Source organism: Hyaena hyaena, unplaced genomic scaffold (assembly GCF_003009895.1).
Source record: "Hyaena hyaena isolate Hyena2069 unplaced genomic scaffold, ASM300989v1 scaffold_914, whole genome shotgun sequence".
In the NCBI taxonomy this organism is placed as follows: Eukaryota; Metazoa; Chordata; class Mammalia; order Carnivora; family Hyaenidae; genus Hyaena; species Hyaena hyaena.
The window spans coordinates 560,909-581,529 of NW_024081545.1; the positions used below are offsets into that span (position 1 = coordinate 560,909).

A 20,621-nucleotide genomic window follows, 5' to 3' on the forward strand; every position below is an offset into this window, starting at 1 on the left:
CTAGGAGCACCTGGGTGGTTCAGTCGGTTGAGTGTCCGGCTTCGGTTCAGGTCATGATCTCCCGGTTCGTGGGTTCAAGCCCTGTGTTGGGCTCTGTGCTGACAGCTTGGAGCCTGGAGCCTGCTTCGGATTCTGTGCCTCCCTCTCTCTCTGCCCCTCCCCCACTCACACTCTATTGGTCCCTCTCTCAAAATAAATAAACATTAAAAAAAGTGAAGCAGCAGGCTATAGTGACAGAAGATCATAGACAGGAGATGCTTCCTATCATAGGTGTTAAAAAAGAGATGGCAACTTGGATGATTTACTTAGGTGATTTTTAAGATATTGCCTAGCTCTAAGTTCTGTGATCCTTAAGAAAGTAAACAACATCTTATTTTATTCATTAAATTTTTTTTTAATGTTTATTTATTTTTAAGAGAGACAGACAGAGTGTGAGTGGGAGAGGGGCAGAGAGAGAGGGAGACACAGAATCCAAAGCAGGCTCCAGGCCCTGAGCTGGCCGTCAGGACAGAGCCTGATGCGGCGCTCAAACCCACGAACCGTGAGATCATGACGTGAGTGGAAGTTGGACGCTTAACTGACTGAGCCACCCAGGCACCCAAAAGTAAACAACATTAAAAAAAATAGTCTCTACGTCCAACATGGGGTTCAAACTCACAATCCTGAGATCAAGAGTCACATGCTCTACTGACTGAGCCAGGCAGGCAACACCAGATAGCATTTTACTTTCACCTTCTCTTGACTTCTCGGCCTCCTCAAGCCCATTACCTGGGGAAACACAAAACAGAAAGACCATTTCTCTCAAAAGCACAAAGGAGAAAGAGATGCACCCAGTGACCTCTAGTCCATGAATAATTCACATTTAAGCATCTTAACCTGGTTTTAGAAGAAAAATGAAGTTCGATTAAAATTTAAACAACATACCCCTTTAGTGATACTCTTTTTTTTTTTGTTGGGGTGCGTTACGACTTCATCATCCTTGTACAGAATTGTATGGATTTTTTTCTTTCTCTTTTAAATATAACATCTTTCCTTCAGAGGACTTCAGACATGGTTAAAGAGTAACCTGGGGGATCAGATAGACATGGATTTGAATCCAGGGTAAATTAGTTAATTTCAGATTATCTGTTCCCTCACCATAAAATTGGGGGGTAGGTATGTACCTCATAGGGATGGCCTGATAATTATCATCAGAAATGATTATTGCCAAAGGGATTGCACATAAATTCGCCTGGCTCCTTCCTTTCCTTTGTCTTGCTAAGACCCTGGGCTGGTTTGTGAGGCCACAGTCAGAGGTGACCAGGAAGATCCATACCACGTATAGCTACTGCAGAGGACTCAGGCGGGTCGTGACACTGCCCAGCCTGCAAAAGTCTAGGTTATGCCTGCAGAGTAAAGATGATAAAGTTCTGAGAAAGCTATTTTTACATGGCTTCCTACAGAGAGACCAGCTTTCTGGAAAGGTTTATTTCCGGCCCATTGTAGCTTTCCACCTGATCTCCTACATTCCTTCTGGTATTTATCCCCATCTGCTGGTACAATATGAGAGACACTCCTTCCTCAGAAACACGGACAGACGGGCGGGCGTTGATAGCCTTTTTGCTCAAGCACCACGCAGGGGCTCAGGCCAGCACTGAGATCTGGGAGGAGAAAGAGGAAGTTTCTGGAACAGAAGAGAAACAGGGCTTCTTATTAAAGAAGGAGAATGTTATTTTTAGTCTCGGCATGAGTTGCTTTTAGTTGTTCCTCTTGGAGTCAGCTTCTCTTTAAAGTGACTTTCTGTTATGGGAGCTGTCAGGTTAGAGACCTGGAGAATGTAACGCTCCACACAGAGAACTTAAAACATCCACCGTTATTTTACTCGTGAACCTACCATTTGCTCAGAGCTCAGCTGAACAGCTTGTCTCTACTTGAGCAGCACAGGCTAAGGCAGCGTGAAGGTTAGATGGGTGTGACAAATGGCTGGCAACTGGAATCGTCTCAAGGCTTCCCTCCCTTCTATGTCTGCTGGTTGGTGCTGGCATTGGCTGTGACCTCAGTGAAAGCTGTTGGCTGAACACCTACACATGGCTCCTCCATGTGGCCACATGGCTTCCTCCACGGTAACTGGGTTCCAAGAGGGGACCTGGGCAGAAGATGCATTGCATTTTTGGACCTAACCTCAGAAGTCACTTTGTATCATTTCTACCCTTATTATAGGCCGCCATTGACAAGGAAGGAGTGCAGGCCCCTCCCCTCGGTGGGAGGAGCGTCAGCATTCATACCCAAGACAGGAGACTTGTGTTGGCCAGTGGAGGAGGAGTATCTGTCCAGGAATGTGTGGAGGGATGGAGGCATAGGCTTGTTGTTGGAAAATTAAGGAGAGTAAGCTACTTTTTCTTTTACTTTAAATATACAACTTTCAAAAACTGGAAGAATGGATTGGAGCATGTGGAGAAATAGCAATGTAAGAGCAAACAGAAGTGGAATTGAAAAAATAGATTTCCTTTATTTGGGACACATGGTGACATGAACAACCCAAACTGGCGTTACACCGAACAACAAAGTCTTGCTTAGAAAGGCCTCCTCTATTTCAAGATTATTCACCCATAATTTCTAGTATTTCTATGGTTTAATTTTTGATATGTTTGCAAATCATTTTGATAAAAGGAGGGAACTTAGAGTTCAGATTTTCTTCCAAGTGATTAACCAGTTGGAACATACACTTACTGATTAACGTCTTTCCTTATTGGTTTGAAATTTATTACATCCTAAATTCCTATCTGTTTTGGGGTCTACATCTGGACTCCATTATTTTAACCTGCTTTCATATCCTACACCCAGATAATTCTCTAACCCATGAGCTCTGGAGCGAGACAGACCTGGCTATAAACTCAGAAGCAGCTTAGCCACTGCCTACTTGAATTCTTGGGCCTCAGTTTCCTCCTCCGTAAGTTGGGGGTAATTCTCTATACTTGACTGGGTCATTTTCAAGACTGCATGACTTCATGTGTGGTGCAAAAGTGGAAGAGTGTTCGTGACCAGCCCTGTGTGGGTTGGGCTCTCTGGATACTGGCTCTGAGATGGACCTTCATGAGCGGGGTGTGTATTTGGGGGTGCTCCAGGATCAACGCCTGTGGCGGGCCAGGGTAGGAGGCAGTACTGGGCAGGGGGAAGACCTGTGTGGCGACATGGGCCCAAACAACAGCCCAGACAGCGAGAAGGGGCTCTGGAGCACAGACTGCCCTTCAACACTGTCCTGGGCTGATGAGCATTTCTACGCCACGTCACTCAGTGTTACTTGGGGCCATCAGGGAAATGAGTGTGACCTGGGTGAGGCGGCTGTCTGTAGCTGAAGCAACTCCCAAAGGAACTGACGTGTAGAGGCCTTTTGCTGAGTGTGTTCCCAGCGGCCGGGTTGGATGTGTCCTTTGTTAGAGGCTTTCCTGGTTGCCGGTCATGGAGTTCACCACAGCACCTCATTCAAATGCTTTTCATTTCTTCTCTCCCTTATTTCCAAGTCTCTGAGTGAAGAGCAGGTCAGCAGAGAATCACGCTGGAAGGCTGCCTGTCCCGGACCCTCTGTTAGACTAAGGCCAAAGTACTTTATGCGTCTGAGAGGCCCTGGGAACATTCGGAGGAGTGAAGAGGAAAGGTTTTGCATGGGCTGGAGTAAGGTGAGGTGATACAGCCTCAATGAAAGGGGCCAAGCAAGGATTCGACAAACCCAGAGCTTTCACCTCACCATAAAACACTTCTCTTTTGATCATTTATTTGTGTTGTTCGTTTCTGGGGAAATGTGGGAGAATGCGGACGTGATAACCAGGCTGTGGAACGATTCCGTGATTACAGGGAATCATCTCAGAAAAGTATTTCTGGTGATCAAACAAAATGAGGTCATCAATTTGCTTTTCCTTTTATTATAAAAGTAAAATAAAAAATAGCATTTATAAATTCAACATTTTTTCCTTTAAAGTATTTGATCTAAAAAACATATTTACAATAGCAAAATGCAGAAAAGGGGGAAAATACCATTTTCAGCACTGATTGTAACCATGTTTAAATACTGACATGTACATATTTTTTTTTTCAAATCATATAGATAACCCCGTTAGAAAAAGCAGTAAGCCTTTTTTTTATAATACACTGGTGACTCTCATTTAAAAATATTCCTTTTCTTAATCCTTAACCTGAACGCTCGGCCGTACCGCGGACGGCCAGAAATAACACCACCAGGTGGAGACCTGGACACCTTTTAATGGCAGCGGGGGCGCAGCGGAAGGACAGCAGCAGTGACCGCGGGAAGCAGCCGCTAAAGCTCAAGAAGCGAACTGGCCCGCGAGGAGGCGTCAGCCCGGCTCGCCGCGAGCGCTCGGGCGGCTGGAAGTGGACCGGACCAACCTTCGTGTGAGAACCCAGACAGGAAGCCGCCTTCGGAAGGCCTTGGGGGAAGCCCCGAGGGATCCGGGCAGGCCGGTGTTCTCTGAGCACGTGCGGGGGCCCTTGGCCTCCTCCTCTCGGACAGCGAGGTGGAACTGCAGAGCTTTGGTTGAAGGGGTGCGGGCCGCCGCCGGGGGGAAGGGGGCGGGGCGCTAGATTTTGCCTTCGATAGGTCCTTCCCGCGCGTACTCGCGGGGCACTTTGTTAAGAGTCAGCAAGGAGCCGCCGCCGGTCAGAGACTCTGTAAAGCTGAGTTTGCGGAAGGAGGTCTCCACGCCGCTGTCACAGATGCTGTCGTCCCGGGCCTCGTCTGGGGGAGGAAGCACAGATTCACTGGGGTGCGGCCGGGAAAAGGCAGAGCCTCGGCTCGGGCTCTCATACGCCTTCTACTCCGGCCTCGGGGTTTGGCTAAGAGGCTCGTGGGCTGCTGATGCCTATCGGCTTCCGCGAGTCACCCCGGCTCTCCGCCCGCGCCACCTGCTTCTCGCTACCGCGCACGGTGTGTATGGGGAGGGGGGGCGGGGGGAGGAGAGAACGTTGAAAATATAAAAACTGTGAAGACATCAAAATTCGTCAAGTGTTTTCACATCTCTTTCTTACCATCATGTTTATCAGAATCTTTTCTGAATTCTCCTGACTCACAGAGTACCTTTTTTTCTTAGAAATCAGGTGTGTTTTTCCAACCACTGCATTACCGATTTTATGGGTGGGAAGACTGCTGAGCCCCGGCAAGATAAATGGGTGACATCTCTCTGGGCCTCATGTGCTAGTAAACGCCTTGCGTCCAAAACATTCTGGTAGCAAAGGAGTTAAGGCGATTATGATGAAAACGAGACGTAGTGAATAGGTCAAATTCCTTGTTGAGAAGTGTCTTTAGAGAGCTGAACAGTGTTGAGTTACTATCGAGAGGAAGTGATCAAAGAAATAGAAGTCTAATAGATGCAAATCAAAATGCTACCTTCTTGTATATTAAATTCAGTATTAAAATAGTAAGACTTTAACAGCAATGACACAGCTATTGTCTTCTTATTGATTTGTTGAGTTATTCAATGAACACATCTTTACTGGGTTTCTTTTAAATTTTTAAAAAATGTTATTTATTTCTGAGGGACAGAGAACGGGGAGGGGCAGAGAGAGAGGGAGACACAGAATCTGAAGCAGGCTCCGGGCCCTGAGCTGTCAGCACAGAGCCCTGCGTGGGGCTCGAATTCACAAACTGCAAGATCATGACGTGAGCTGAAGTCGGATGCCTAACCGACTGAGCCACCCAGGCACCCCTCTTTCTTGGGTTTCTGTCATGTGCCAGGAAGTGTGAGGTATTTTAAAAATAACTACAAATCAGAGATCAAATAAAATTTCAAAGATATAAGTATTTTCTGGGTGCCTGCGTGGCTCAGACAGTAAGTCATCTGACTTCAGCTCAGGTTATGATTTCACCAGTTATGAGTTCGAGTCCTACATCGGGTGAGATTGAACCGGGGTTTGGGTGAGCATGAGCCCACTCAGGGTGAGGCCCACTTCTCTCTCTCTCTCTCTCTCTGCTCCTCGTGGAATTCTCTCCCATTTTCTCCCTCCTCCTTCATTCACTTGTGCCCTCTGTCAAAAAATAAAATGAAATAAAAATATAAGTATTTTCCTACTTCTTTGTGTAAAAGAAGCATCTGGTAAGGAGATGGGGGATGGGGATTATTTTGCTGGTGGCCACATTATTCCTTTGTAAAGAGTACAACATCTGTCCTTATAGATGGGCTCCAATAAGTGACACTCGTGCTGAAACTGAAAGGCAAGAAGGAGCCACTAGGTGAGAATCTTTGTAGGGAAGGGAAAGAGAAGGCTCAGGTCCTAAGACTGGCTCAGACCTGTGAGCGGAAGAGTTGGGGGAGAGGGGCCCAGGGTGGTGGGGTGGGAGGAAAGGTGGAGGAAAGTGTTTACAAGAGAGAATGGATAAAGGGACACTGCCTTTATTTATTTAAAAAAATGTTAATGTTTATTTTTGAGAGCGAGAGAGAGAAAGAGTGAGTGTGGGCTCGGGAGGGGCAGAGAGAGAGGGAGACACAGAATCTGAAACAGGCTCCAGGCTCTGAGCTGTCAGCACAGAGACCAATGCAGGGCTCGAACCCACAAGCTGTAAGATCATGACCTGAGCCGAAGTCAGTTGCTTAACTGAGCTGCCCAGACACCCCAGGGATGCAGCCTTTAGTACTCACTGCTCTATCTTCAAAGCCTCAAACAGCGCTAGGCACTCAGGATGCGCTCAATAAAGATTTGGTGAATGGACAAATGAACTGGAAGGTATACTATGGCAGTGACAGAAAAGCAACTAATTTTTACTTTTTCCTTTTTAAAAAAATGTTTATTTTGCGAGAGAGCGTAAGTGAGCGGGGGAGGGGCAGAGAGAGAGAGGGAGAGAATCTCAAGCACAGAACTTGATGCGGGGCTTGATGACCTAAGCAGAGATCAAGAGTTGGACACTCAACCGCCTGAGTCCCCCAGGCGCCCCCCACCTTTTTATTTTTTTTTTTATTTTTTAAAAATTTTTTATTTCTAGGAGAGAGAGAGCGTGAGCAGGGGAGGGTCAGAGAGAGAGGGAGTCACAGACTGAAACAGGCTCCAGGCTCTGAGCTGGCAGTCAGCACAGAGCCCGACGCGGGGCTCGAACCCACGAACCGCGAGATCATGACCCAAGCGAAAGTCGGACGCTCAACCAACTAAGCCACCCAGGCGCCCCTCTTATTTTTTTTTTTTCCCCACCTTTTTAAAAATAGCACTAAGTTTTTAAAAGCGTCTCACTACCTGTTGTGTTGAGAGTGGACTGACAGGAGGGGACCAACTGGAAGCGGGGAGACTGAGTAGGAGCTGCTGAAGGCAGTGAGTCAAGAAGTGAGGGTGGGTGGGCAGGGTGGTTGTCCCGGAGGAAGGGCAGGGCAGCGTGTGGGGTGGGCAGCAGGTGTCCGTGGGCAAAGTCTCAGATTTTTGTCTAAACCTCCTGGGGGGTGGCAGTGCTTCTGTCTGACATGGCCAACCGTCCATCTGTCAAAGATGAGTGAATTCTAGTCGCCGCTGTGTTCTCGGTGGCGTGTGAGCCGGGGACACCGGATGAGGCAGGACGGGGAAGGTGGGTGGGGGGTCCAGACAAAAAGTGCGGGGTTGCCGAGTGAGTGCATGAGCACATTAACAGGGAAACAAAGGGTTACTGGGCTGTGTCGGGAGTTTGTTACATTGTGTGTTTCAGGTGGGTGACGGGGGGGCAGGTAGGGTCAATGCCGTGTGTCAGGGATGAGGCGAAGGGAGAAGTTGAAGCCTTTGCAGGGTGGAGGTGAAGAGCTAGGGTGCTGTGGTGAGAACTGGGGCCAGGCCTGGCTCTATGAGCCTTGCACTGTTTGTTTCTCTCTCTTTAAAGTTTTGTTTGTTTGTTTATTTATTTAGAGACAGAGCGAGCTGGGGAGGGGCAGATTGAGAGAGAGAGAGAGAGGGACTGAGAGAGAGGATCCCAAGCAGGCTTTGCACTGCCAGCACAGAGCCCGACATGGGGTTCGATCCCATGAACTGTGAGATCATGATCTGAGCTGAAATCGAGTCGGACACTTAACTGATTGAGCCACCCAGGCGCCTTCTCTCTTTTTTAAATTTAAGAAGTGAGAGAAGCACTACTTGCCTTAACTAGCCACATCACGTTGTTTTTGGTATTTATGAGGAATCGAAGTGACTCGCAGATTAACGTGACTGTTCCGGGGACAGCCCCCCACCTAACCGGCAGCGGCAGGCCAGGGGCAGCAGGTAGAACCTTTGAGCTGCAAGGGGGGAAGGCAGACACATGGGACCGTGTACGCAGGGGACGATGGCAGGGAGGACAGCGACATCCCGAGACCCTGAAGACACAGCCTGTGGAACCGGAGAGAATCTCGGCTGCCTGTCCAGTCGTTTCCTTACCTACTGGTGGCCTCGTGGAGGCAGGCGAGAGAGGCAGCGAGAGGGTGTGAGAGACAGTCTTCGCTGCACTGGGGGCTGCAGTTCCTGGGGCGCAGAAGGCAGCCTGGATCACTTCGATGGCTTCGGTATAGCCCATCTGTCTCAGGGCCTCCACTAGCTCTTTTATTGTCCCCCCAGAGACCTGCGAGGAAGAGACGAGAGTGTGGTCCAGGGCCAGGAGCCAGTGGGCAGGCTGTCAGCGCGTCCCACACCCTCCCTCAACCCCCGAGAGAGCCCGGCAGCCCTGGGGGGGGTCGGGTGAAGCACGGAGAAGGAGACACACGCTCTTTGCGTGGAGTTTCCTGTTTCAGCCCAGAGACCACTCAGGAAATCACAGAGAAGCAGCTTCCAGTAAGCACAGGGGACAGAGAGGGAGAGAAGTGCTGAGGTAGTGAAACTCCACCTGCAACGAAGGTCACGCCGCCATATCCTTGTTGGGGCTGAAGCCCTGAAAACCACCAAGAAACAAGAGCTAACAAGGAAACCCTCAGCAGAAAAGAATTTCACCTCAGAGAAACCTTCACCTCACAGAAAGCTGGCTTCATGTCCTGACACGGGATGGAGGGATGTTCTTGGGGCCAAAAGATAACGCACACAAATCACAGTCTCTCAGGTTTGTCCGGGGAGCGAGGGGAGAGTCAAAGTTCCCTCTTAGTAGGATTTTTGCAGGAAATCTCAAGGTATTTGAAAATAGGGAACACCTTAAGGTATCTGAAAACTGCCTTCTTACGAAGGTGGGCTTCCACCCTGGCCTGGGTCACCCTTCTAGGATGTGAGCAATGAATGACTGATTGTCCTCCTCAGAGTTCAGGGAGGGGGGAGGGAACCAGGCCCAGGTCAGCGATGTTAACAGAGGAGGGTCCAATAAAACTGTGAGGTGATGTGTTACCTCGTAGTTGTCCATGAGAGTTTTAGAAGGAGCGGGACTCAGCCGGAAGGCGTTATTTAGTATCCCCAGACCTAATTTCTGTGCCAGGGTAGCCCAGTTTTTGTCTGGATCAGGGATTTCTAGCAACTTGTAGAGCTGCAACTTGGCATCTTCAGTCAGCTGTTTCATGTCTCCTAAAGGAATGAAGAATGACTCTGGAGGGACTGACCACCGCCACAGGGCTGCCCTCTAATGCCCTGTGGGAGCAGTCAGGCTCCTCTCCCTGCAGTCGGCAGAAGCCCTGACCGGGGCAGCGCTATCACATAATTTGGTCGATTACAACCGGCTATTCCCCTTTGCAGATGTCCAGGATCTTCCGATTCTGCAACACGCCACTGAGCCTCTCACAGTCCAGCCTGGATTTGCTGGCTCTCCCTCCCCCCTTTACATGACAGTGTGGAGAGGACACTGGTTAAGAGCTTACCTTGTGCGAGTAAATCATCAGATGTAAACTCTGGCTCATACGGTTTCCCATTTAATATATCGAACACCTGTTGGGAAGAAAACCGTGGAGAAACACGACACATTAAAGGGACCAGGAGGAGAAGCAGTTTCTTTGTGATCCAGAACTCACCGTGTCCTCCTTAGGAGCACCTGGTACCCCAAAGGTGGAGGAATGGGAAGGAGTCAGCACCATGACCCGTGAAGTCATGACAATGCCCTTTGGGGAAAAGAAAAGTCCTGGGGGCTCTGGGGCCAGAAGGCTGTGCTCTACAGGGGCCTCTGAAACCCCAAGCCAATCTTACGGAGAGCCAGGGCCTCGGTACTTCTGAGGGACTGACACCGTCCAGGCCACCCAAGCAGCCGTGTGTTGGCCCGTGATGTTTCCCTGAGAGCCAGGGTGAGGGCTGAGCTTACTCAGAGATGTGAAGCTGTGCCTCCTCGCTGCCCCCTCCTCCCTCGCAAAGGACTTATGAGAATGATTTTAATAAACTTGCTCAGACAAGTATAGTAATGCTCACAAGGCTTGATGTTCTCTTTCTAGCACCATCTACATTTTAAATTGAGAGGACAGAAAAGTCTTCAGTTAAAAGGAAAAATAAATTCCACAGCTACGGAGACCCTTCCATGTTCTCTGCAGTCGCTTTGTGCGTGCTGCTGACTTAAGAAAGGACAACATGGGGTCACTGAAGTGGGTTATCTTTCTGTGTTCTGTGACGAGGCTTCTGGGAAAGCCAGGTGCTCAACATAAAAGGGGAACCATGTGGTCTCTGCCAGGGTCACTCAACTCAACACCACGGGCCGCGAAGAGGCCAATTGGCCGTTTCTGGATGTGGAGCGGTACTTGCCCCCAAGAAAGTCGATTTTGTTGTGCTGGAGATCAACACAGGTCGGAGAGCCAGCCTCCCTCCGGCAGCTCTTCCTGGGCCATAAAGACCTACCAACTGTTTGCACCTTCAGATCTCAGGTCACTGGAGTTTGGAGGAAGAGTTAAGTCTATTTACTGTTTCTATTTATTAAAGTCCTCATAAGACTCTCCGCGTTCTTTCTCTTCTTTCTTTCTTTCTTTTTTTTTAACGTTTGTTTTTGAGAGAGAGAGAGAGAGAAAGAGAGACAGAGCATGAGCAGGGGAGGGGCAGAGAGAGAGGGAGACGCAGAATCGTAATCAGGCTCCAGGCTCTGAGCTGTCAGCACAAAGCCCGACGCGGGGCTCGAACTCACAGACTGTGAGATCATGACCTGAGCCAAAGTCTGATGCCCAACAGAGACTGAGCCACCCAGGTGCTCCTCCCCGGGTTCTTTTCATGTAAAGGAGTCACTCACCAAAGTTCTAAGCAAAGCGGAATAGCTATCCTAGCTTCAGAAACGGAGCCGGGAACAGAAAAGTTCCGGTGTGAGCTCAGAACGGGGAAACTCTTACGCGAACTGTGTGTTGTCTCTTGCAGAACCCTCTCTCACAACTGAACTCTGATCTGATTAAGCATATGCTTTTACACTCATAACTCCGCTGACCTAGATCTTTCATGGATAGGCTTTTCAAGGTAAATATTGACAAGCAGACTTCTTAAAAATAAAAGGCATGTGCTTTGGGGAATAAAGACCCAGGAAGACCATCTGTTCTTATATTCCTGACTCATTAGGTCCCTCCCGGGCTGCCATCAAACAGACTGGAGCCCCACTCACCTGCCAGTTGGTGGCCATATCTAGGGGTGTGGTTCCAGGCACGACTCCTTCATCCTCTCCATCTTTTTCCCAAGAGTCATCCAGGTCATAGAGAGGCTCAAAGTTCTCCACGAGGGGATCTGCGCCTGTGGAGTCAAGTTACACAGCATTAGGTAAACCTGGATCCTGTCGACTCTGAACCACCTGCAGAGGTCAGGTTTCCAAAGGGAAAACATAATAGCTCCTAGAGGCAATGACCTGCATAATTTTTATTTTTACTTTTGTATATTATTTTTATTTTTTTAATATTTATTTTTGAGAGAGAGACAGAAGGGGAGGGGCAGAGAGAGAGGGAGACACAGAATCCAAAGTAGGCTCCAGAGCCTGACGCGGGGCTTGAACTCATGACTGTGAGATCATGACCTGAGCTGAAGCTGGATACTAACCAACTGAGCCACCCAGGCGCCCTCACCTGGATAATACATAAAACATGTTTCTACTGAAACATTCAGAGAGTTTCTTTTAAATTCTAACTTATTTTGAATGTAAATATGTCTGATGACACCCTACATAGCTGAGAACATTTTCACCAAAAGAAGATGTGGAGTACCCTGACCTCACATTTAAGTCCCTAGGACAGTTTTCAACTGAAAAAGATGTACTTTTAGTAATGGCAGCAGTTTACAGGGACTGGGGTGCACCCTCAGGATTAAGGTCCTAATTTTCTGCTCAGGTTTATGCCCACCACTGCCTGCTTTTCACTCCATTCTCCCACTTGCTCAAAAGAGCAAAGAAACTTGCTGTACAGGGAGAGCATGCTCGGTTTTCTTCCTGGGCACAACCACAATGCCAGGGTCCCAGTCCTTGAACAAACAGACGGACACCACAAAAACCTTCCCTTGGAATGTACGGTTATTGAACATTTGAGGGCTGATCTTGGAAAAATCCAGTCTGCTTCTTAATGTGTAGCAAGAAAACACCAAAAGTCACTTAGAGATTAGAGCTAGAGTTACTTGTTAAGGGCTTAGAGACTATTTTTATGAGACTGTTTAGTCTGATGTCTAACAAACAGGAGTAAGTTCAGAACCCCCTTCTGGGAAGAACTTGTTTTTATCTTGCTGGAAGAACGTGAGTTCTGTGCCAACTTCAATAATAGGAGAGGGCCTGATGAGGGTCAGAGAAGGATCTACATGCTGTTTCTTAGTTCAGCCTCCCAGGCCTGGCCTGATCTTGAAGGCAGGGAGTGCCACCTGAGCCTGGAAACAGCGGAGGAACTCAGAGGAACAATGTGCAGGCTGGAGAAGGCTGGACGAGCTGAGCTGTATCTGCTCCTTAAGTGACCTTCAGGACTCTGAGCTCAGGACTAGGATTTTCATCCGCGTTCCTTCATTTATGTGGTGGAGAATCTGTCACTTGCTACTCCTTTCATGGAATACTGAGAATTCAAGGGAAAGCATTTTTGAAAGGGTTATAGCTTCTTGTCTGAAGGCATTTCTTAATTGTAACCGGTGACTACCCAAACTATGCTTACATCACTGCAATCAGAGTGTTGTGTTCAAGAGAAAGTTTAACTTGACAAAGGCTAAGAAGAGGCTATTGCTTCTTTGGTAGGATTTTGTTTACTAGAAAAATGTGGGACTCCCAGAGAAAAAGTTTGGACATCTTCCTGGACTCAATTTTTAGACGGTACTTAGCCCACTCTGTTTTCTTAAATTTATGAAGCATTCACTTTCCAAAGAAGTTTTAATAATCTCTAAAGTAAATCAGGTATGTCAGAGAAGGTCTGGGATACTAATCCATTAAACATTTGTTGAAGTTCTAAATACACAAGGCAAGAGAGATTCAAGGGTGAGCAGTAATAATTTTCTAGACTTCACAGGATTAGAGAAGTGAACAGAATAACACCTGCAAATCCTTGAGTGAAGTAGGAGAGAAAAACAGAGTAGAGACAATAGCGTCTGGAAGTTTAGATGGGTGAGGTGTGGTTCACAGGTATGCCACATACTGGGACCTTGGGACTGGGACTCACAGGCCTCTCCAGTCTGTTTCCTTGGCTGTGAGATGGCAAAAATAATAACGGTACTTACCTCAGAAAGTTATTGTGGATGAAATGAGACATGCGTGTGACATGCCTAGTCCATTGTAAGGTTAATAAACTCTAGCCATTTCTCGTGCCTCGCATATGACAGTACTCAATACATGACCCATTCGTTTTTTCCTATTATTTCAACTTCTAAGAGACCTCTCTTGTCAAATGAAATTTTAAAATTATGCCATATACCAATAAACTTTTTTTCTGCAGACCTCTGACATGATCGGAGGCTGGTACTGCTCAGAGTTCTTTCAGGAATCAAATTCAACTTTTAAGATCTCCTGTCATGGGAGTCAACCAAAACAACAAACACCCAAAACAAACCAATGAAGTAGAGAGTAAAGACTGACATGACCATCAGGATGAAGCCCAGGATTACTAGTCGAAACAGCATCATTATGGCAGTTAACGCGCGATTTGTATTCACTCATGCCTCGCAGCAGCAGCTCCGTGGCCTTAAAGAAGGTGACCTGGCTGCTCTATGGGGATTGGGTTTGCCTTCCTGATAGCATTTTCCATTCCCAACCGCCAGGCCGCCTTACCTGCTGCTTTGAGAAGAGCCGCCAGCCTGGTGGACCCTCTCCCGGCTGCTATGTGCAGGGGTGTGGTTCCATCATACGTGGTACTGTCTACATGGGCATCACCCTGAAATCCAGCCAAGATGGGAAAGAGTCAGTGGAAGGTTCTCTCACTCTTTAGTCCCCACCTTCTCCTGTCAGCATGACCCTTAGGTCATGTTAATAGGTCATAGTACTAGCCCAGTTGCTATTTGGGGTGGCCTCTATCACTGAAGACATCTCCAGTTAGAGAGACTGGGCAGATGGTGTCAGGAATGCCTGAAGCTGCTACTCTGGAGCCTTGAGTAGATACCGAATAAACAGAGGTGACTGTAGGGAGAAAACCTGTTGCTGACATAATTCCTTGAAAAGATGGTCTCGACTCTGTCCTGGGAATTGAATACAAAGGCAAATACGCGGTTCCTTTACCTCCAGGAGCAGGCAGCCAGCAAGAGAGATGTTGTCACGCTCCACAGCCAGGTGCAGCGCCGAGCGCCCCGACTTCCGCTCCTGTGCATTGACGTCAGCCCCGGCGGCCACCAGCAGCAGCAGACACGCCATGCTGTTGCTCATCACGGCTATGTGAATGGCGTTTAGACCTGCGGCCCAAGCACAGGGACAGTCATGGAGCTGGAAGGCTGCTCACAAGATGGCAGAACTGGACCCTATGGAAGGAATGCTGTCAAGTTTCAGCACATCTAGTGTCTACTCCACACGGTGCTGTAAGTCTTTTGTCCTGCACGTACACCCACAGTCTCCTTGTACGTTCTCAGGAGACACAGAGCAAGTAAATCGTCTCTGGAGAAATGATGTTTTCCACGCTCAGGCCTCTGCTTTTTCCTGCTACTAACTGTTCCAAATCATCTTTAAGAAATTAGCTAGGGCGAGCAACAGAAATTCTCACAAGAGACGACGAACTCCAGGTGACTAAGGAAAGCATTTTGAGGTGCAAATCAAATAACACACATTTATCAAATAGCGACCAATTGTTCAGAAAGCAGGCAGAGAAGGGTATACCACGATGTGTGATGGTCTCTTACCTTCCCCGTTAGGGTGGTCGATAAGTAGTGCTGCCTTTCTGTGCTTGAGTAAAACACTGAGAATTTTGTCTTGTCCTTCTTTGGCAGCTAGGTGCAAAACAGAGTTACCCAAGCGGTCCAGGAGGCTCAGGTCGGCCCCGGCCCTCAGCAAGTCCTCCACCACAGCCTCCTGCTTGGTGATCACGGCCAAGTGCAAGGGTGTCTGGGAAGTGGAGAAGGGGCAGGAGATACACTGGTCAGTGGCGAACACTGGAACCCATGGGCTTGGTCGCTGCCACTCCAATAGGTAGAGTCATTCCTCTGGGCTACTTCCCACAGATTAACGCCTAGCTTCTGCAAATGTTCCATATCCTGTGCTAATGCAGTGTGTGTGCTGGACTGCTGTCGGGCCATGCGATAATTAAGATTATTTTTATATTTACAATTCTTAAAAAAATTTTTTTTAATATTTTTTATTCATTTTTGAGACAGAGACAGAGCATGAGCAGGGGAGGGGCAGAGAAAGAGGGAGACACAGAATCCGAAGCAGGCTTTAGGCTCTGAGCTGTCAGCACAGAGCCCAATGCAGGGCTTGAACTCACAAACTGTGAGATCATGACCTGAGCCAAAGTTGGACGCTTAACCAACTGAGCCACCCAGGTGCCTCCATATTTACAATTCTTAATAGCTTTCCTGTTTCTCATCACAGCCTGCTGATTGTTAATATGTTAATTCTTCTATTAATAAATGTAAGTTTATTGACTTTCTAGTAGGAATCTATCTTCTAATTCTGTAGGTTAACAAATCAAAGCAAGGCTACAGGTTTATTGATGACGTTGAAATGAACTACTCAGTAGAAACTAATTAACAAAGGTGCTATCATTCTATATTGCCATTGAAAATGAGTTTGCTAAGTTAAAAAATATTTTTCCATGGACTGGCTCCATGAGACCAATCAATAGAACTCTAGCACCTCCATTTTATAACAGATGTCAAAGGGTTCTAAATGTCTTTTTTTTCCCCATTTTTTAAATGTTTATTTTTTATTTTTATTTTAAAATTTTTTTCTTAAATAGTTTATTGTCAAGTTGGTTTCCATATAACACCCAGTGCTCATCCCAACAAGTACCTCTTTTTAAAAAATTAATTTATTTTGAGAGAGTGAGAACATGAGTGGGGGAGGGGCAGAGCGAGAGAGGGAGACAGAGGATCCGAAGTGGGCTCTGTGCTGACAGCAGAGAGTCCATTGTGGGGCTCAAACCCAGGAACTGCAAGATCGTGACCCGAGCCAAAGTCGGACGGACGCTTAACCGACTGAGCCACCCAGGCGCCCCAGGATTCTAAATGTCTTAACCAGGACAACAGAACTATCTCCCCAAGAGGGCTCAGAGGAACAAACGAGCTGAACCGCTGTCACTGAATAGGTGCATAAATAGTCCACTTGACTACTCTGCCCACAAAGTAGTGCCTCAGTGAATGCAAATGAGATGTTTTGCAAATTGAGTGTTTTCAAAATGAGCAAGGCAAACACGATTGGTCGAGAAAGTATCCTTCAAAGAACTGAAGTCACCGACGGAGAATGGCAATATATTTTTAAACAAATCAGTGTATTTCGCAGAAGTTTTACTTCCGAAATCCAGCCTGTCTAGTGACAACTTGCCTAAACTTTGTCCCTCTGAAAGCGATCGCCAGCCACAGCTGTGACAGCGGGTGAACCACAACACCCTGGGCAGCGCAGGATGACCACAGCGCAGGAGATGCTGGAAGACGCTCCCGCGGCTACGTCTCAGTTACAGTGATGATCTCATACAACACAAGCAAGACAGGGTATTTGGCCAAATCTCCATTCTCTCCTACTTCTTTCATCTTTTACACCCCAGCTTGAAATAAAATGATGTCCTCAAAACTTTAGATACCGCAGCCAAGAGCCTTTTTCTCAAGAAATAAATATGTAAAAAAAAAAAAAAAAAAAGGCCTGTGTTTATTAATCTGAAGTGCTATTTGGGGGCGATGAAAAAAAGTCTGAAAGAGAATGACATTGTAAAAAAGAAGATCTGAAATTACAGAATATTTTACCATTCAGCAATTAGTAATTCTCTCTAGTTTTAGTATGATTTTTTTCATGTTATACAAATTCTGTTACCATGAGTAAAAGAAGCTTTTTTTAAAAAAGTTTTCTCCCACAAGTCTCACCAATTTTTCAATTTCTCAATTTCTAGGTGATTTCAGGATTTAGATCTTTAACCCCAGAATTATATAATATAGTGTGGATTGCAAGTGAGAGTATACTAAAATATCTATATATTTCAAATGTATATGTTTATGTAGCCAATATGTGGAAAAATACTTACAAATGCAATAGTTGCATTTGGGAGTGGGGTTGAGAGACCTGTATATTGCCAGGGAGGGCAACTTTTGATTTTCTAGCATAATTCCTTATGTACCATTTAAAGCACCATGAACATATGTTGTATTTACCAAAATTAAAAACATAAAAGAAAAAACCCACATGCATAAACCCCCCACTAATGTTAACAAAGGAATGCATGCAAACAAAATAATTCATATCCAACACACTGGAGTGGTTGTCTATGGTGGGGGGAGAAGATGAGGAGAGGGTTTAAAGGCAACAGATTTCAGAAATATTTTCAGAAGAATCCTAACTCTATACACTTGGATTATTTTGAGTGTATCTCCAGAGAGTGGGTGGGGCGAGTGATCTGATCATGACAGATGGTTACAGAAATGTACTAAGATTAGTGAATGGTATTTTGGGAAGTTGTCTAAGACAATTGCCAAATAATCCAAATTACTTAGAGAACTCTATCATTTTTCCATCAAGAATAGTTAACAGAGAAACTTTACGAAGATAAATGAGGCCAACTTTTAGCCTTTTCTGGTTCTCAGATCAAAGCTGCCATTGGGTTTATGTTTGAGCCCTACAAGGCATACCAGGGGATCCAGAATCCTTACCCATGAATGAGAGCGGTGGTGAGTTGGGGGAGAAAAGGACCCTCCTGAGAGTCCCCATGTTAGAAGGCGTGGAAGTGTCAAAGGAGGTGGTTTTGAGATTTTTGGGTGTCTAGCATATCGGAGAGAGTCTCCATATACGTAACCAAATGATACAGTAAGGAGGTTAGCACATAATAAATCACGACTACTAATCCTGCTACGTGGTGTCCTTTGCAAGGCCTATTTATAAACAGAAAAACAAGTAATTCCTTGAATCTGACCTGCGGGCAGTGAAGTTAAGCAGTCTCTGAAAAGAGGGCTGAGAAGTGACAGCATCCCGTTCCGTTTTATTTGTAAACTTGTGACAGTTGAGAGGAATGATCAGTCCTAAAGCCTGAGAGAATCAAGCTTTATGGGTCAGATGACTCTCCAAATACCAACAACCCCCAAGATGGTATGAGAATCTGAAGACATCCTTTAAATGTCTACCTAAAATTAGACTTCACTTTCATTGCTTTATATTATGAGTCAGTGAAGAATCCCCAACTTCATTCTTCCTTTGACATTAAGCATTAACGCCTTGGAAGGAGCCTAAAGCCTTACATCAAATGGGAAACTTACTTCCCTTCTCAGGAAACACCTATGCAAAGATAAAAATCTAGGGACAGCCACATGTAAACATTTTAGTTCTTTTGCTTTGAGGAGACAAAAATGATTCACAACACCTGCTTTAACAATTGAGAACCAGAACGGGTACTTTACTGTGCAATTAGTTGCATATGATTGTTGTCCACATTTTTAGAATGACAGATATGCCTGGACCAGGCATTCGAGCACACCCTCCAGGCCAATGAGGGCTGGGAAGTCACTCTGGGTGCAGTGGAGGGAGGGAGAAAATGCGAAAGCTGACAAGGGGCCAGATCAGAAGATTGGGACCAAAGCCAGGTGGGCTAGGGTAAAGGCAAGCTAGGAGGGGGGGTGTGCTCCTGGACAGGAAATGGAGCGGCCCTGGTGGTAGTGCACCCCTTAGCCAGAGAGACGGACCCAGGGCTCATGCTCCCAACACCATCATCCAGGCTTTGGTTCTGCCAAGCAGAAGTTTCAATCTCCTTTCCTCACCTGAAGTCTACACATGCCCACCAGTCAGCCTCACCGGGTCCCAGCTACCTTCTCTCTGCAGTATCTGCAGACTTCTGTAACAGGGTTCCTCGAGTTGCTTTTGAACCCCCTTAATTCCTGTTCAAACCTGATCTGGGCAAAACTCTAGTGTTCTCTGTTTTCCTCAGTTTGAGCTGTCTTTCTGTTTTTGAAAGACTCTTTCTCTTCAAGCAACCTTTTTACCTTTCTGTATTCTGATTTCAGCACCCTTTATTTGATATACATATTTAATCTAGATATTGTCAAAATGTGTTTTAGCAGATGTTAAAATTCTTACAAATTATTGGCTTTCCAAACTTAATTTTTTTTCAATTGTATTTTTCTTGACAAGTATATATTTACTCTAAGTTCCCCTGTACTGCATATTTGAAAGCTGCTAAGGGAGTAGATCTTAAAAGTTCTTATTGAAAGAAAAAAGTTTGTAACTATGGGTGGTGACGGATGGTAAGTAAACTTATTTTGGTGATCATTTGAAATATATACAAATATCCAATCACTATATACCTTAAACTAATACAATGTTATATGTCAGTTATATTTCAGGTAAAAAAGAAAGAAAAAAGATGCTCAACATCATTCATCAGGGAAATGCAAATCAAAACTACAATGGGATATCACTTCACACCAGTGAGAAAGACTAAACAAAAACACAAGAAACGAGTGTTGGCGAGGATGTGGAGAAAAAGGAACCCTCTTGCACTGCTGGTGGGAATGCAAACTGGTGCAGCCACTGTGAAAAACAGTATGGAGATTCCTCAACAAATTAAACATAGAACTATCCTACAACCCAGTAATTGCACTACTGAGTATCTAACTCCAAAGTACAAAAACACTAATTCAAGGGGATATATGCATCCCTATATTTATAACAGCATTATTTACAATGGCCAAACTATGAGAATAGCCCAAGTGTCCAATGACAGGTGAATGGGCAAAGAAAATGTGGTATATATATATATATGGTATGTGGTGTATATGTGGTACACACACACACACACACACACACACACACACACAGTGGAATATTATTCAGCCATAAAAAAAATGAAATCTTGCCTTATGCAACAACATGGATGGAGATACAGAGTATTATGCTAAGAGAAATAGGTCAGAGAAAAGCAAATGACAGATGATCCCATTCATGTGCGGAATTTAAGAAACAAAACAAATGAGTAAAGGGTGGGGGGGAGGAAGAGAGAGGCAAACCAAGAAACAGACTCTTAATCCCAGAAACAAACTGGTGGTAACCAAAGGGGGAAGTGGGTGAAGGGGATGGGGAAAATAGAGGATGGGGATTAAAGAGTATACCTGTTATAATGAAAAAAATACAACAAATTAAAAAAAGGAAAAAGAGAAAATGGGTCGACTCTTTGACAGATTTCTAAAGTTTAAACTTCGCCTTCTCCTGGCAGGAGTGTGAGATT

General features: G+C 46.0%; 1 protein-coding gene across 2 annotated transcripts in view; it reads right to left on the bottom strand.

Moving 5' to 3' along the window:
* Window positions 1-4,216: 4,216 nt before the first annotated feature.
* NFKB1 (nuclear factor kappa B subunit 1) overlaps window positions 4,217-20,621 on the bottom strand; it is a 116,489-nt gene continuing 100,084 nt past the window's right edge. For both annotated transcript variants that reach the window (XM_039220821.1, XM_039220820.1), the window contains exons 17-24: window positions 15,109-15,310; window positions 14,498-14,667; window positions 14,054-14,156; window positions 11,441-11,565; window positions 9,741-9,807; window positions 9,278-9,450; window positions 8,350-8,530; window positions 4,217-4,729 (exon numbers count right to left, since the gene is read on the bottom strand). In XM_039220821.1, the coding sequence (XP_039076752.1) occupies window positions 4,572-4,729; window positions 8,350-8,530; window positions 9,278-9,450; window positions 9,741-9,807; window positions 11,441-11,565; window positions 14,054-14,156; window positions 14,498-14,667; window positions 15,109-15,310 (1,179 nt within the window). In that variant the 3' untranslated portion in view covers window positions 4,217-4,571. The remainder of the gene's footprint in view (window positions 4,730-8,349; window positions 8,531-9,277; window positions 9,451-9,740; window positions 9,808-11,440; window positions 11,566-14,053; window positions 14,157-14,497; window positions 14,668-15,108; window positions 15,311-20,621) is intronic.